This window comes from Megalobrama amblycephala, linkage group LG7 (assembly GCF_018812025.1).
Source record: "Megalobrama amblycephala isolate DHTTF-2021 linkage group LG7, ASM1881202v1, whole genome shotgun sequence".
NCBI lineage: Eukaryota > Metazoa > Chordata > Actinopteri > Cypriniformes > Xenocyprididae > Megalobrama > Megalobrama amblycephala.
In genome coordinates, this window is record NC_063050.1 from 32502416 (window position 1) to 32520456 (window position 18041).

At 34.3% G+C, this 18041-nt stretch overlaps 1 protein-coding gene across 2 annotated transcripts in view; it reads left to right on the forward strand.

Moving 5' to 3' along the window:
* Window positions 1-18041, forward strand: part of vps8 (VPS8 subunit of CORVET complex) — a 140597-nt gene that overhangs the window by 51880 nt on the left and 70676 nt on the right. For both annotated transcript variants that reach the window (XM_048197107.1, XM_048197108.1), the window contains 12 exons: window positions 4368-4590; window positions 4684-4773; window positions 7431-7482; window positions 8671-8713; window positions 8793-8865; window positions 11014-11133; window positions 11254-11325; window positions 12923-13042; window positions 13457-13513; window positions 13621-13703; window positions 17080-17164; window positions 17252-17350. In XM_048197107.1, the coding sequence (XP_048053064.1) occupies window positions 4368-4590; window positions 4684-4773; window positions 7431-7482; window positions 8671-8713; window positions 8793-8865; window positions 11014-11133; window positions 11254-11325; window positions 12923-13042; window positions 13457-13513; window positions 13621-13703; window positions 17080-17164; window positions 17252-17350 (1117 nt within the window). The remainder of the gene's footprint in view (window positions 1-4367; window positions 4591-4683; window positions 4774-7430; window positions 7483-8670; window positions 8714-8792; window positions 8866-11013; window positions 11134-11253; window positions 11326-12922; window positions 13043-13456; window positions 13514-13620; window positions 13704-17079; window positions 17165-17251; window positions 17351-18041) is intronic.

Here is an 18041-nt window from a genome sequence, read left to right on the forward strand (position 1 = left end):
CCTTAAAATGTAACCGTATTCAATACAAAACAAGAATGAAAAATATAAGTATAAAATAAACAAATTATAGTGGCATTCATTAGCTACAAACAATATTTATTTTAAAGCCTAAACTAGTTTATTTAAAGCGAAGCTTAAACTGAAACTTGGGCTCCTCTCTCATTCAGCACAAATACAAATATTTCTATTTTTGCACTTGGACGCTAAACTGTTATTTATTATCTTAAAGGTGCCGTAAAACGCGTTTTCAAAAGATGTAATATAAGTCTAAGGTGTCCCCTGAATGTGTCTGTGAAGTTTCAGCTCAAAATACCCCATAATTTTTTTTTTAATTCTTTTTTTTAACTGCCTATTTTGAGGCATCATTAAATATGCGCCGATTCAGCGCGTGGCCCCTTTAAATTCTCGCACTCCCCGCCCCCCGCCCCCGTAGCTCGCGACTGCCTTAAACAGCATAAACAAAGTTCACACAGCTAATATAACCCTCAAAATGGATCTATACAAAGTGTTCGTCATGCAACATGTCTAATCGTGTAAGTATGGTATTTATTTAGATGTTTACATTTGATTCTGAATGAGTTTGATAGTGCTCCGTGGCTAAAGCTAACATTACACACTGTTGGAGAGATTTATAAAGAATGAAGTTGTGTTTATGAATTATACAGACTGCAAGTGTTTAAAAAATGAAAATAACGACAGTCTTGTCTCCGTGAATACAGTAAGAAACCATGGTAAATTTAACCACATTTAACAGTACATTAGCAACATGCTAACAAAACATTTAGAAAGCCATTTTTCGCTGTTGTCCTTGCTTGCTTACCTAGTCTGGTGATTCAGCTGTGCAGCTCCAGACGTCCTGCATTGTTTAATGTACTAAGACAGTGATATTGAAAGACCGAACTCCGTAAAGATCATACTAATAAACCATATTATGTAGAGCAAAGCAGATGAGCCCAGAATATGAAAGCAATTTGTTTAATTAGGCTACACATGTTAAGTGTTTTCCTCTCATAGAAAACCTCTATAAAGAAAAAGCTTAACATCGCTTAATGTAGCCTACAAAGTGATATTAAAAGATAAAATTCTGCACATACCAATTTTTCTGAATAGTCTGCTTTATTAGTATAGTGTTTACTATAACCTACACGTTTTATCTAGACATCATAATCTTTTTGTAACATACTTAAATTAGCCCGTTGTTTCTACCTTAGGCCTAATACATTGTTTAAATTTAATACATTGTTAGTTAACTGCATGTGTAGCCTACATTTCTAAAAATTACATAACTTGCACAGTCACCTTTGATAACAGATTACTCCAAATTGTAATGTTGACATGCAGTTCCTGTAAAGCTGCTTTGAAACTATGTATTGTGAAAAGCGCTATAGGCCTATACAAATAAATGTGAATTGAATAGCCTATTTAATTGATAAACTAATCTAGGCTATATAAATCTAAACTCTATTATAGTTCAGATAAAGTAAAAAATTAAAAGTAAAAAATATATTTTGTACACGTCACGTACAAAACGTCGTTTTAATGAGAAAAATATGCCGTTTTAACGACATATCTCGTTATTACGAGAAAAAATGTCGTTTTAACCACATAACATCTTGTTGTTACGACGTAATTGAGTAGAAAAAAATATTATGTATGTGGCAGCAGTGGGTCACCGTATAATACAACATCAAAAAATGTTTTTTTTTTTTTTTTACTTAATCTACATCTGGTCTTCATCACACTTTGTATCTTTAAAAAAAAAAGATACAAAGTGCCACCATGGCTATTGCTTTGCAAATATGCACTACGTGTACACAAGGAGTTTTTTCACAATATAGGTTTATACTGTCTTTAGCTGATCCATGAGCTACACAAGCTTACACTCCCACTACCTACAGCCGCTATCTTACTGTCTCCACAGAGACTTTGACCCCTGTGATCATTTCCTGTTTTCTGGTAGAGTTCAGTTCCTCTCTCACATTTCAGGTGCTTCTGACTCTGTCGCAACAGTAACTGATAAGCCCTTATCACAGTAGGTTTGTTTTTAAATGCATATCCAGTTAATCAGTTGAATACTTTTAAATTTCAGTTTTCAAATCTGTCACTACTGAATTATACTGAAGAATGCATATAGTTTGTAGCTGTAGTTTGTATGTTCATTTTAAGGCTTTCTACACTGTGTTCAGTGTTTGTACTTTGATCAAGGAGCTCTTCTATTGCATGTGACAGACCTCTGCACTAGAAAGAACAGTTGCCTATAGTATTTGCCTATTGCGGTTGAAATTATGCCTTGTATGATCTATATAAACAGATAATATTTGGTTTATTTTTGAAAGATGAAGATTGGCAGACATTTGTAGACTGCAGGTTGATGACTACCTTGAATGATTTAACACTTTTTGATTATACTGGTTGGAACTCTCTTGATAGCAATCAATAATAGAAAAATGAATGAATAATAGAAGTGGTCTATATATATATATATATATATATATATATATATATATATATATATATATATATATATATATATATATATATATATATATATATATATATATAAAAAATTACATATATCATATATCTGTGGAAGAAGGCTTTGCAGAGTTGTAGTCACTGAGCCCCGCAAACAAACAGCAGCCACCTTTTACAGTTTCTCCTGAATCAAAAAAAAAAAAAAAAGCTTATGCTGCATTCACGCCATGTCATAATTATGGTTGTTAAAAGATGGCAACCCGTGACGTTCAAACTGAAGCTGTTCATGTCTTCAGAATTATGCTTTTCTATGGCACCACTATCAACCCTGAAATGAATCTTTGGCAGTCAGGTGGTACTCAGAGCTCTCTAATTTGTTTACTTTATTATTGTAAACTTATGTGCTTTGAGACGTGAGGTAATTTAACAGCGTCTCTCATTAACACTTTGCAGACTCTGCTGTTTGTGTTCATGTGTTTTAGAGGAGGCGTGGCTTTGGAGAGAACTCTGAAGGGAGGGTGGGATCTCATGCTTTCAAAGCTAGCTTGCTATGCAAAATGTCCTACCCTACCTTTAATTAGCTACTTTAATTAACCTTTAATTGTTTTATTAAAAAGAAAAAAGTGCAAAAATAGCCACTTGCTATCTAAGTGGCCATGGTTATGGAAATATTTTTCCTATTTAGTTTGTCAATATAGGCATTTAAAAAAAAAAAAAAATAAGTAAAGAGTTTTAAGACATGAACCAAATCAGTGAGTTCAGAGATCAATCACAACAATACAACCTTTAATTCCAGGCAAAAATCGTTGAAAATCTGAAAAAATACAACAGTGTGCAATTACTACCATTTTGTGAGTGAATGAACTGCTCATTCTATGAACCACTATAAATGGAATAACTGAATGTTCAGAAACGATTTTGCAGTATGCAACTATTGACTCCAAGTTATGAATTATTATTGATTGAGTATAAAATACTCATAAATACATATAAAATATGTTTTTATATAACAAAATATTCAAATGTATACAAGTATATAAGTTAGGGCCTTAACAACTAATTGATAATGAAAATAATCAACAACGAATTTGTGCACTACGCACTAAAAACATACGCTAGTCATTTTACAGTAGTGATTAACACATTTTTCTCGACAAAATGCCTCAAATGCCTCTTGTAGATCTATATTAAAAGCTTAAAACAAACCTTTAAGCATACAGTTTAACATGATTGGTGCTTTAACAGATGCATTTATTTTTTATAATTAAAGCTTTCAAGACATTTTTCCCACTGCATGACTTACATTTTATAGTTATATTGTATTTCTGTTTTGCATAAAGGCTAGTCCAGATTACAAGGGAGTCTCTGCTAAATTTGACAGACTTTACTGAACGAGTGGCAGCATGTGTATCAATCTGACAGAGCTCCATAGAGTAAGAGTGTAATGTTTCTGCCTAATATACATTTTACTATGTTAAATATGCTTTTTTAATGGATATTAAATGTACAATAGGCTTGAAATGCTACATTAACACAAGTAATTACATTTTTATGAGCCGTAACTGTAAAGAGAATGGGGTGTAAGTTTAATATTTAGATTATCATCAACTGGTGAGAGAGACTTGGTGTTGAAAATCTGTGTTTTGCTCATGCATCAAAACGTCATTGAGCAATCTTTTGATCTATTGAAGCAATCTTCACCAACACATTGATATACTTTGATGATTAATTGTGTGATTTTTAGATGTACTATTAGATCCTGTGCTTATTTTCCACTGTTGTGTGTTCTGCTTTTTTCTGCTTGTGATTTTCTAAACAATCTTTCTTTTTAATCACATTATCCTTCAATACCCAGTGATCTCATTCTTAAAAAAGATGTAATTTCTACTCAGGGACCTACTGTTTAACCAAATCTACCCTCGGCTGGTGGAGAACTCAGTGGCCAGGGGTGTGTTTCTGGAGAGTCTGGAGCCCTACATTCTGAGTGAGCGGATTGGCTGTCTGACTGCACCTGTCATGAGAGACCTTCTCAGCTACTTCCAGGAGAACGGCATGATGGATAGTGTGGAGGGATGCCTGGTCCACATGGACATCACCAACCTGGACATACAACAGGTGTGTATGTGCATATGCTTCATAGCTGGCGCACTTTATAGTCTGTATTACGTAAATCAACATATGTCATCTTAAAAACATGAATGTTTGTAGGTGGTGCAGATGTGCTGGGATAACCAGCTGTATGACGCCATGATCTACGTCTTCAACAGTGGCATGAACGACTACATCAGCCCCATGGAGGTATGATAGTGTGTGTTCAATGTGCTTTGTGCTTTAAGGTGATTTAAGGTTGGAATTCACTACATGATCTGAACAGAATTTAAAACACTAGGCATTGTACACTTGCCAAATTTGTAAATGGTTATAGAGAAGAACTGGGCATCATACACTAAATGAGTGAGGATTACAAATTTTTAAGGCATTGTAAATGCATGACAGATGAAAACAAAACATAGATGTACAGGAGCTGATTGCAGTAGTTGTTGTAGCGCCTTTGTGTTACGAGAGTCGCAAAGAAATTGAACCAAATGCATTTGGATTCGGTCTTGGATGGGTAGTTGTGGTCAGTATGGCAAATTAGAAGTGAGTGACTTTTAGGGCCAGATTCGGTCAAACCCTCTTTTGCCATTAACTACTGTTAGGATTTACTTAAGAATAGCACTGAAAAGGCGTGGACAGGGTTAATTTTGCGGCTTTGCATATGTAGTATAGAGCATAATGGAATTTCCCTTTCATAATTATGGGAGGAGAGTATTTAAATGAATCATTCAAGGTGATTTACTAAGGTTTGTGCTAGTCAATTTACTAGTGATTGCTCCATTATTTACCTAAACCAGAAGCTAATTTGTGCTGCTCTTTGTAGATTGCGTTGGTCATTATGGAAATGTTCTGGTTTGTGCTTTGATTCACGTGTTGTCAGTAGATCTCGTGCAAAACTTTTCACTCCCATCAGCGTTGTTTTGGAATTGCATTCTCACGCTAATTTGCCCTGTTTAGTAAATCTTTATGTCTGTTATAGGTATAGTTCACCTAAAAATGAAAATTCTGTCATCATTTACTCAACCTCATGTCGTTCCAAACCCATGAGACTTTCGTTCATCTTAGAAACCCAATTAAAGATATTTTTTAATGAAACCTGGGAGATTTTTATGTTATTCCTTTTAAGTCCATCCACCAAAACTATGACCGTTCATAAAGTTCATAAACAGATCATAAAATACATCTATATAAATCTACTGAAGAGACACAAGTCCTTTTATATGATGAACAAATTTAATTTAGGCTTATATTCACATATAAACATCAATCAATGCACATAGAGCACACCAAATATGGTCAACATAAACTCAGCCTTACTTGCTTGATGTGCGAGAGAAAACCTCATTGTTCTCTTGCGTTAAGCAAGCATGTTTGTGCTTCTGTTTACCATAACCCTTTAAGTAAAGTACAATATCATATGTCACTACATTATGTCTTCTAAAACAGCTCAAAATAACTAACTTGTTTGATATCCTCCAACTGGATGGAATCATGGTCTGAAGCTAAAAAAAAAATCAGAGTCTGTGCCCATCATACACTGTGATTTTCTGTGAAATCTATCAACTCCAGTGCCCAAAATCTGCAGACTGGCTCTGACTTTCAGCAACTAGCATGGACTCATCTAGACTGCAAATTGGGACAAAAATCTGGGCAAAAGTCATGCATTCCAGCTTTTATTTTTTTTTATTTTTTTCGTCATGCTCTGATTGTTTAATTGCCACACAAAGCAGAAACTTGGTAAGCCTTTGGGGACATCTCAAGGGTGTGTGTCTGTGCACATTTTTGATGTGCACATGTGAGGTTTTGCCTACAAAGTGTGGGTTTTTAGTGTGTGTTTCTCACCATTAAGCTAGAAAAGAAGATGAAAGGATTGTTGTCAGAGGAATCTTCTGAACCCTAGATGAAAGGCGACTGAGAAAGGGATTCATTTGTTTCATGGCCAAAATGTCACACACATACACACTGACCAAACACAACAACACTAGTGTGTGTAATGCTGGATTGCATGACCATGTCTTGCAGGTGCTGCTGTCATTCTGGAGGGAGAATAGACTGCAGTGTTTTATACATTTTTAGCTTGAACACAATATGAGAATACTTAATCAGCAGGCTGCATATTTAAATATGCATATTTAAATATACATAAATGTTTTGAAAAAAAAAAGAAAAAAGAAAAAAAAGATTGTCTTAAGAGTTAAATAATTTCTCTTTTTCATTTTTGGGTTAATGTTAATTAAATAGCTGGTTATTGTTAGACAGTAGCATGGAGCCAGACTGAAACATCAAAATAGTTTTATTGTTATTATCATCATCATTAATATTATTATTAAAGGGATAGTTCACCCAAAAATGAAAATTTGATGTTTATCTGCTTACCCCCAGCGCATCCAAGATGTAGGTGACTTTGTTTCTTCAGTAGAACACAAATGATGATTTTTAACTCCAACCGTTGTGGTCTGTCGGCCAAATAATGCGAGTGGATAGGAACTCCTACTATAAGAGTAAATAAAACTTGCATAGACAAATGCAAATTAAACCCTGCGGCTCGTGACGACACATTGATGTCCTAAGACACGAAACGATCGGTTTGTGTGATAAACCGAACAGTATTTATATCATTTTTTAACTCTAATACACCACTATTTCCAACCGCGTTCAGCACTCGTTAGTAAGGTCTGATTGCGCTCTGACAGCGGCAGTGATTTTCATTTTTGGGTGAACTATCCCTTTAACCCTCCCTCTCCCACACACACACTTTTCTTAAATTTGAAATAATATGGGTTTGCGAATACTGTATCATGTTGACTTGTAACAAATGTTATATAAATCATTTTGTTTTCTTTTTCCTACTTTTCCAGAAACTCTTTCAGGCGATTGGTCCTAATCTGCGTGAAGGAAAGCCTCTCACAGGTAGAACAGAGAGCTGAACTACACCTGCAAACATAAAAAAACACATTCCACATACATCAAGACACCTGCTAAACTAGGGTGACAAAATGTCCCTGTTTTTGAAAGCTGGAGCTATCCCAGAAAATGTCCTATTATATTTTTTTATTATTATATTTATTGTAGTATATTCAGATTTACAGACAGATTGACAGTACAATCACAGGACAGAACCAAACACAACTACACATTAAAAAAAATGTCACATTAAAACACATAAAAAAAAAAAGTTTTAATAGAGTAGTTGGATTAGGTATCAGCAAACAATTAAAAATTGTTAAAGCATTTATTAATTTAGGTTAATGTTAATTTGTAAATATTCTAATGATCATTGTAGGGCTGAAAATCAAAATAAATCCAAAACCGTCATATGGCTTGCGATTATCAAATCACAAAGGCTGCAGTTTAATTAAATAAATGTATGAGCTGCATGTTCCAGAGTGAAGCGCAACAGTGTTCTTGTTCGGTCTTGCTCTTGTTGCTGGTCCACACAAACCTCATTTCTGAGTTTGGGTCACTTTAACATGCATTTGATAACAGCAAACGCTGACAACATGTGCCAACCATCTTGTGTAAATGCGCAAAAACAGATGACGTAAATTACAGTGAAATCTGACCTGACAGCTCAAAATTGAAATATTATAGGCTTACCATAGTGAACTGGAATAAGGCAAGAAGACAATGTGAACACTTATAATTTTTTTTTTTTTTTTTTTACTTGCACCATAATGGAATTAGTTAGATTTTAAGGGAAAAAAAAAAACCTTTAAAGTGTAGTTTTTATTTCTACAACTTGAAATGTTAAAAATGTATTAGTATGCAGAAATTAACACTAAGATTACAGAATTTTACTCTGTTGTGTCTGTTTTTTGCCCAATAACTGAAGCTTTTATTTGCACATAGTCAGACTTAACATGTTACACAAAAGATCCTCAGCAAATAATGCTAACTATGCCAGCCAACCCCAGTTTTACGTACTATGGTCAAAATATGCTTAAAAACAATGATGTCAGTAGATGATTAAAAGTGTAATAGCAGTGTAAATGTCACTTATATTACAACCGCCAAAGAAAAATGTTTTCTGAAATCTGGTCAGCTAATGCTAAACTGCAGTGCACATGATCACATTTTCCCATTTGTGTCCTGTTACAGATGAGCATGTTGTGATGGGAAATAAACTGCTGGTGTACATCAGGTGAGGGGATATTCTGCATAAGTACTGCACTCATACACCGTTGCAGGCCATAACACACCTGTTCTTTCTCCTCTGCCAGCTGTTGTTTGGCAGGACGTGCCTATCCGTTAGGTGACATTCCTGAAGATCTGGTCCCTCAGGTGAAAAACCAGGTAAGTAGTTTGATTAAACCCAGACTGCAGTAAGTGTACGTGTAATGTTTGGTTAGCAAGTGTACTGCTAATTTCTTGCATTCACACTCTAATTTTCCATACAGCTGAACACAACAATACTCATGTCTGTTCTGTTTGTATGGGGTCTATATGAGTCATGCCACTCTTTCTGCCTCAGTTTTATATAACACAGCTCTCACAGAAGACACAAGTGCATATGTGTTTAGTATTCTCAGCATTTTGCTCTCAGCAGGGCTTTTCATCTTTGTTGCCCATCCAAAGTGCTCAAGCGATTCGTTCTGGGATGGACGACCTCCAAAGAAACTTAAATACGGACATGGATTGCACACTCAACCTAAAGCTACTCTCTCTCTCTCTCTCTCTCTCTCTCTCTCTCTCTCATACAGACACAGAGTGCTGTCACACTCTGTAGGTTTGAGTGAGAAGCGTGACAGACAGGGTTGTTTACCTCAATGACATGTAGAGATCATCTGTACTCAGACAAGACAGAATGTTCTTGGAAAAAGGCTTTGGGTTTCAAGACAGGCTGAAGAATACACAACATATTTAAAAAAAAAAAAAAATAATAAAATAAAAAAAAAATTCTCATTTGAAAAAGACATTATAAGTTTACAGACGTTTTCTTTAACCCTAAAACACAACAAAATGCAATGTGTAAAAAACAAGTTCTTTGCTTCTGCATTGTGCATTAAAACCGTGTAATGCACACCTAGCCATGGATTATCCCATACATACATAAAACTACAATACAATGTATGTTATGCAGCAAGGAGTATTAAAAGGAGAGAGGGATTTGTGACCGTGTGTGTGAATGTAATGTTTTATTTGGCGTATCATCTTCTGGGCCCTAAGGGGACATGTTCAAAGAGACACATGTGCCCAGAGAGATTCCTGTTCCTCTTTGATCCTACAATGGACTGACAAACATCCACACATTCCCCTACAGTCACACATACACACAGTGTCACATCTGCAGGTCCATATCCTTGAGCCCTCCCCTCCTCCCTGCTGTAAAACACAACATTGGCATCGCAAAGATGAGCACTTCAAAATGATGCCCAATTACCTCTTTTTATGTGTGTGTGAATGGGAGATAATGACTAACCTTTTGGTCCATGCTGCTCTCACACAAACACACACACAATAGTGGAAAAGTGTACCACCTGGTAACCATGGCAACTAGTCAGCCCCGTACTGTAATCCAATGATAATGGGTTGAATTTTGATTCAGTTATTGTGTAGAGGGATTGGCCCACGAGTATGTACGTGCAGAATAAATGAGAGATTTTAATATTACGGTGTTTTTTACACTTTACTTGAACCTGTAGAATTAATATTTCCGTAATGTATTTATAAATTTCTTGAAAAAACATAAAAAACAAAAAAAAACATTGTCATACATTACATTTTTTCATAAATAATTACAACCACAGTTAATACATTATAATAGTTACCTTTTCATAGTTACACTATAATAATTGCATAATGCACAAATCAAAACAAATGACATTACACATTTTTTTTGCATATATGTATGTATATGTGTGTGTAATATATATACTTGAGCACCAAATCAGCATATTAGTATGATTTCTGAAGGATCATGTGACACTGAAGTCTGGAGTAATGGCTGTTAAAAATTCAGCTTTGCCAACACAGGAATAAATTACAATTGAAGATGTATTAATATTATTTGTAAGTTATTTTGAATTGTAATAATATTTCACAAAATGACTGTTTCACTGGAATTTTTTTTTTTTTTTTTTTTTATAAATGCAGCCTCTGTGGAGAGCAGCCTCTTCTTTCAAATCTTACAAACCCCAACATTTTGAACAGTGAAAAAGTGAATTTAGGCATCACAACATCATAATATATGGTTGCTATTAGCTAAAAATAACATTCAACAGTGTTTAATTAGTGTTTTTAAAGATAGTTTGATTTCAGCAAGATTTCATATAAGTGGACAAAAAAACTGAGCATGCATAATTAAATACCCAGTATCGACTTAGTGATATATTAGTGATATATCATGCATCCTTAATTATAGTGAAGAATATCTTTATGAATTTGTACAGTACTTACAGACTTCATTAAAAATTTTATATGGACTCTCTGAATGTATTCCAGGTGTTTGAGTTCCTCATTCGTCTGCACTCGGTGGAGGCTGCACAGGAAGAGGAAGTGTATCCCTACATCCGAACTCTCCTGCACTTCGACACTCGAGAGTTCCTCAACGTTCTTGCGCTGGTGTGTATCAGCTAATCCATAACTCAATAAGTATTACTCAATACATCAGTGCTCCAGTAATTTATTATACGTTCTAGCCCTTTAATCAGATCTGAATGTCAATATCTCCTCACTTCACAGACATTTGAGGACTTCAAGAACGACAAGCAGGCTCTGGAGTATCAGCAAAGGATTGTAGACATTTTACTGAAGGTGGCAGAAACATTTCACCCCCCCCACCACCACCACAGAACTCTTTGTCTTTAATACACAATGCACACACACCTAGCTTTTCCCCTATATGTGAAAAAAAATCATTGGAATGTAAATCTTGTGAATGGGACAAATCTGCTAGAGAACTGGCTCAGTCCAGCAGTCTTCCTCTCTTCCCTCATCACAGCTCATTCAAGAGTCCTCAGCAACTCAAATCATCATCCACAGACTCTCTCTGTCTCTCTCTGTCTCTTTCTCTCTTTCTCTCCATCTGCAATCATTTGTTTATTCATAAAACAGAGAGACCACTACCTTGTAACCAGGCCCCCACGGAATCCCTCAAATCTCAGAACTGAAATGCTTGTCATTCTAAAACTTATACACATTTTACCAGTTTTGATTCCATTTTAAATAATTCTACATATCTAAATAAATAAATAAATAAATAAAAATTCTCTCTTCTAGAAGTTCTGCTTGGATTAGATTTCTCCCATGAGTCAGTGATTATAGAATGCCTGAGTCAATATTTGTGAAGTAAGATAATACTACTCTGAAAACAATTTGGAGTAGCATTTACTTGAAAAAAGCTAGAAAACAAGCATGTTTTCAAGTTAGGCTACAAACAATTTTTGGTTGCTTTAATTGGAAATTCTTAAGTAAAATTCTAATTACTACAGTCTTTTTATTAAAATGCATGGGTGCTTTACTATTTTTTTATTTTAAATTACTGTAATTTATTTCTGAAGTATTAATTCTTATAATGTGTTCAGTAAAAATATCTGAACATACAGTAAGCCAATAACACTGACAGACACTGACAAACATTTTACTTGAAATATTTATATTCAACACCTGAATTGTAAATTTATTAACAATTCATAATAAAACTAAAATCTTTAAATCTGCAAAAGCTGTTCTAGCACTTAGATTTACATTAAACATCCGCTGTGTTAATATGTAAAATAATATACTTACTAGCCAAACACAGATGTAATTTGCTAATGGGTGCTATCTCTGATTAGCTAGCAAAACGTCTGTTAGCATGTAAACTCAACTTGGTTAGCTTTTTAAATTTTTTAACTCAGAAACATGTTAACTTGGTTATCCATGTGCATATTAAAACAAAACTATGTTAACTGACCATCCAAAATCCTGTCAACATTCAGAAGAGTCTGCACACAAATACTATCAATAACTCGAAAAAAGATCCTGCACCGTGACATGGTTACAAGACCAGTTAAATACTTCTGAAATTTGCTTTGGACATTACTAAATGGCTTAATAATTGAATATTGTACCACTTACCATGGTTTAATCTCCTTCCTTGAGTGAAATCTCCTGTATCGACACATTGAATTAAGTAGAAAGACTGAAATAGTATTTTATTATAAAACACACTCCAATAACCTTTGTTTTATTGTCAAAATCAAATGTTTTAACTTAAAAAAAAAAATAAAAATTTTTTACAATGTATTATACACACACTAACAAATTCCCTGTGTGTGTGTGTGTGTGTGTGTGTGTGTGTGTGTGTGTGTGTGTGTGTGTGTGTGTGTGTGTGTGTGTGTGTGTGTGTGTGTGTGTGTGCACTTTCCAGGTTATGGTGGACAATTCTGACTTCACCCCATCTCAGGTCGGCTGTCTTTTCACCTTCTTGGCTCGACAGCTTGCCAAACCTGATAATACCCTCTTTGTTAACCGGAAGCTATTTGACCAGGTAAAGTGTCTGTCTGCTTTTTTTTCACAGTCCATTTGTCAGTGCCTCACCTTTTCCATTTGCAGTTGTCTGGCTTTTTTTTTTTTTTTTTAATTATCAGAGCTAAAACGTAACTGCAAGAGATTTCTGAGGTGTTAGTTTTGGTAAAGACAATTTGCAGCTTCTGTAAAAATAGCTCTCGCTCTTTAGAAGCGGTATGCTAGTTTTTCTGCATGTTAAACAGTTTATGCATGATTTTCCACTCTACATTGGGCCTGATCTAAATTAGATTGCATCAATTTAAAACTAGTCTGGAAGTTTTTCAGCTACTGTCAGGGAGGTTGACACTTTTGATTTCAGTATTATTCTACCTTTCCTACATGGAAAGATGTTTTGTTGAAGTGTCTTTTATCTGTTGCTCATTGTCTTTTGCAGGTTCTAGAGTTTTTATGTAGTCCAGATGATGATTCTAGACATACAGAAAGACAGCAGGTATAAACCCATTTTAAAACCGTGCTTAATTTTACTCAAGATAAGTTAAAAGATTGATTGTTAGGTCATATGATCTTCACATGATGCGGTTATATTGGTTGTGTCAGGTTCTGCTGGAGCTGCTGCAGGTTGGTGGTGTGGTCCAGTTTGATGAGGGGCGTCTCCTTGACCTCGCAGAGAAGGCAGAGTTGTAAGAAATATTCCCATTTAAATTCACCCACCAACAAATATGTAGCTGAAGCGTTTTGACTTTTTTGAATTTTCTTTTGAATGATGAGATATTCAATCTTCTACAGTACAACTTAAACAGGCTTTTCATACTGTAGATCATAACAAATCATCATTTATAAGGGTCCAGCATATGATTCAATGTGACCAATGTTCCCTCTAATTTGTTTTCTTGCTGAGCAAAACTTTTCTCTGTTGAGCGCACATTTTAGCCACCTGAGCAAAAACATTCTTTATATCAGACCTGTACAATGAATGTAAACACACACACACACACACAAATGGTTTTATCATGCAACTGTAACTTTTAACCTTAATGTGCCATTTCTATTTTATTTGACCTTTGATGTAACTTAGTGAAAACAAGCAGTTCAGTCACTAAATTAAGCACATTTTAGGTTACTTGAGATTTTTCACATTGTGGTGTTAACTGTACCAGTCTTTACCAAGAAATTCTATTAAAAAATAATTTAAAAATCTCCTGCGGGACAGTTCAATTCTTTATAATAATATAATATGAGCAGTTAGACTGATAGTTTGGGACAACCATAATGTGTTTTTGTACAGTAAATTATTAGCAAAACAATCAAAATTACATGTTGTTTATTGCTTATGAATTTCCCAGATTTTCTATACCAGAACAATCCCCTTGTGAGATCAATTATTTATTAGGCTTACATTATAATATAATATAATATAATATAATATAATATAATATAATATAATATAATATAATATAATATAATATAATATAATATAATATAATATAATATAATATAATATAATATAATATAATATAACATAATCTTGAAGTATTTAAACTGATATACAGTATTATATCAGTTTAAATGCTTCAATTTGTTTTAATATTATATGAAAACAAACTGAAGCATTTAAACAGATCTGATAGTTAACTTTTCTTAAAAATATTTAGCTAAGTTAACTCTTTTATAGTTATCTAAACATCCCTGAAACCCACAGCACCACCACATACTCTATTTAAACTTAGGTATATAACTGATGTATTTTGAGTTTGCAAGCCACACCTGTGGTAAGTGTGTGATTATAAATGTCTCAGAGTTTTGTTAATATTCTGTGCCCATCATCCGTTATTTCCGCCACTTTTCATTAAAACATGATGTTTTATTTCACATTTCTTTTCGTTTCGCATTGCCTCTCGTATTCAGTCATGACAGTATTCTTACCGCAACTGATTTGGCTCAGACCCGCTCACACACGCTCACATCGTTCTCTTTCTATTTAAACCTGTAAACCGCATTCACCGGTTCTAACTCTATAGCGGTTGACCAGAGCATTGCAATTATTTCTCATTTAAACTACAATCAAATGGATTTCCACACATGATTTCATGTCTGAGTCTGTCCTCTGCGCGGCAATTATTCTTTCTTAGAGGGAACATTGAATGTGACATATATTTGATTATGCTATGGAAATATAGTTGATTGATTAAATTTACCTCGTAGGGTCAACTCACTGGTATGCACCTTGATTAGGTTACTGTTAGAACTAGAATAGATTTCTGTTACAGATACCTACTGTAAATGTTAGTTATATATTTTCTTCCCAGAATAACTTAAGTGCACGTGGGTGAGAAACCTGTCAAGACTGTGAAACCTGTCAAGACTGTGTCCGGATCATATTTCACCCTGAAATCAAAAGAAAGAAATGAGAAATTTATATTTTACTTAAAGGTGCCCTAGATTATGTTTTTAAAAGATGTAATATAAGTCTAAGGTGTCCCCTGAATGTATCTGTGAAGTTTCAGATCAAAATACCCCATAGATTGTTTTTAATTAATTTTTTTAACTGCCTATTTTGGGGCATCATTATAAACGCGCCGATTTTATGCTGCGGCCCCTTTAAATCCCGTGGTCCACGCCCACAGAGCTTGCGCTTGCCTTGAACAGTGCCTTAACAAAGTTTACACAGCATATATAACCCTCAAAATGGATCTTTACAAAGTGTTCGTCATGCATGCGGCGGATTATGTGAGTATTGTATACTGTTATATTGTTTACTTCTGATTTTGATAGTGTTCCGTGGCTAACGGCTAATGCTACTCTGTTGGAGAGATTTATAAAGAATGAAGTTGTGTTTATGCATTATACAGACTGCAAGTGTTTAAAAATGAAAATAGCGACGGCTCTCTTGTCTCCGTGAATACAGTAACCGATGGTAACTTTAACCACATTTAACAGTATATTAGCAACATGCTAACGAATCATTTAGAAAGACAGTTTACAAATATCACTAAAAACATCATGTTATCATGGATCATGTCAGTTATTATTGCTCCATCTGCCATTTTTCGCTATTGTTCTTGCTTGCTTACCTAGTCTGATGATTTGGTTGTGCATATCCAGACGTTAATACTGGCTGCCCTTGTCTAATGCCTTTCATAATGTTGGGAACATGGGCTGGCATATGCAAAGATTGGGGGCGTACACCCCGACTGTTACGTAACAGTCGGTGTTATGTTGAGATTCGCCTGTTCTTCGGAGGTCTTTTAAACAAATGAGATTTATATAAAAAGGAGGAAACAATGGAGTTTGAGACTCACTGTATGTCATTTCCATGTACTTAACTCTTGTTATTTAACAATGCCAAGATAAATTAAATTTTTCATTCGAGGGCACCTTTAATAAAGAAAATTCAGCATAAATAAAAAAGGCTGTTTAAGAATATTACAAAAATAAAAATAAACAAATGCTGTTCTTTTGAACTTAATGTATTCATCAAAGAATCCTGAAAAAGTATCACCATTTCCACAAAAATATTTAGCAGTGCAACTGTTTTTAACTTTGCTAACAATAAGAAACTGTGATTTTTAAATTGTAATAGTAATTCATAATATTACTGTTTTTACTGTATTTTTGACCAAATAAATGTGATTATTGGTCAGCATACTACTACTTTAAAAAACCTGAAAATATTTTATTAATCCTAAATTTTTAAACTGTGGCGTATACCATGGTAGTATTTGTTGCACTGCCTTTATGCTGATTTAAAATAAACTAACTTTGTTTTTCAGCATTTTTTATTTTTATCTCTCTAAAACATTGAATTGAAGTAATGAGAATCTAATGATAATCGCCTTTAAGGGCAATGAGGGGAAAAATGTAGTTAATTGTGATTGGGGGAAAAAAGTTAATGGTCCTAAAGTTACTTACATTAAAAAAAAGAAGCGTATGTGATCCAATCTAAGCTAGACTTCTAAAGCCAAAGACTGAATGTATCATATTAATTTCCTCAAGGTGAAGACATTGATATTGTCATCTTTATACTGAAGATCTCTCTTTTTGTTCTCACTCTTTCAGTTATCAAATCTGCGAGTTTATGTATGAAAAAAAGCACATTTACGACAAAATTGTCGACTGCTACCTGAAAGACCCTTTGAGAAAGGTACCCAACCTCAATCCCTCCATTTTCACTCTTTTATTTCCTCTCACTCCTGTTATTCCTGTACTTAAACTTTATCTCCAACTCCAGGAGGAGCTCTTCAACTACATCCATAACATTCTGTCTATGCCAGGCTACAGTTCAGAGGAGAAACATTTGGTGTGGGTCAAAGCCCTTCAACACATCAAGGTGAGTCAAACAAGGCTTCAAATGATTCCTCCTCTAGAGCACACTCCAGGTAGAGAGAGCTCAAGCTTCAGAAAGCTAATTTCAGGACCTAATCTCATCAGGCCCTGCTCTCTCTCTCTCATCTTGTTCAGTCAATGGTCTTTGTCCAAATGACTTCCTCCGATTGTTAAAATTGAGAGCACTAAAATCAGTCGATGCCACTGCATCGTTTGACAGCCTTTCAGTTGAGTCTGAGTTCACATTGAAAATCTGGGTTTAAACTTGGAAATAAGTAGTTTTTTTTCTTTTTCTTTTTAGAAATAGAAATGTGAAACATAAAATAAAGGATAAATGAAAATGATGATTGGATTTTTACTAAAGTAAAAGGCCTTTTAGTATAATTCAAAAACCTTGTGGTACTTTTTGTGGGGCAACTGTTACTGGTTTTTATAAAGTAAACATACAAATAAATTTGACATTGTTTGTAATATTTTAAGATGAACACTTACTGGACAGAAGCAAATTAGTTTCAATTGATTATTCATGCATCATGTTTTAGAAAAATCATGTTAAAATGTGAGTATATCAATCATGGCAATAATATTATTTGTAAGGCTGTCAAGTAATTAAAATTTTAATTATGCAATGTTGCAATTAATTAATCTAATTAATCTTAAATTAATCACATATCAAATTTGGCTGAGAAATTACC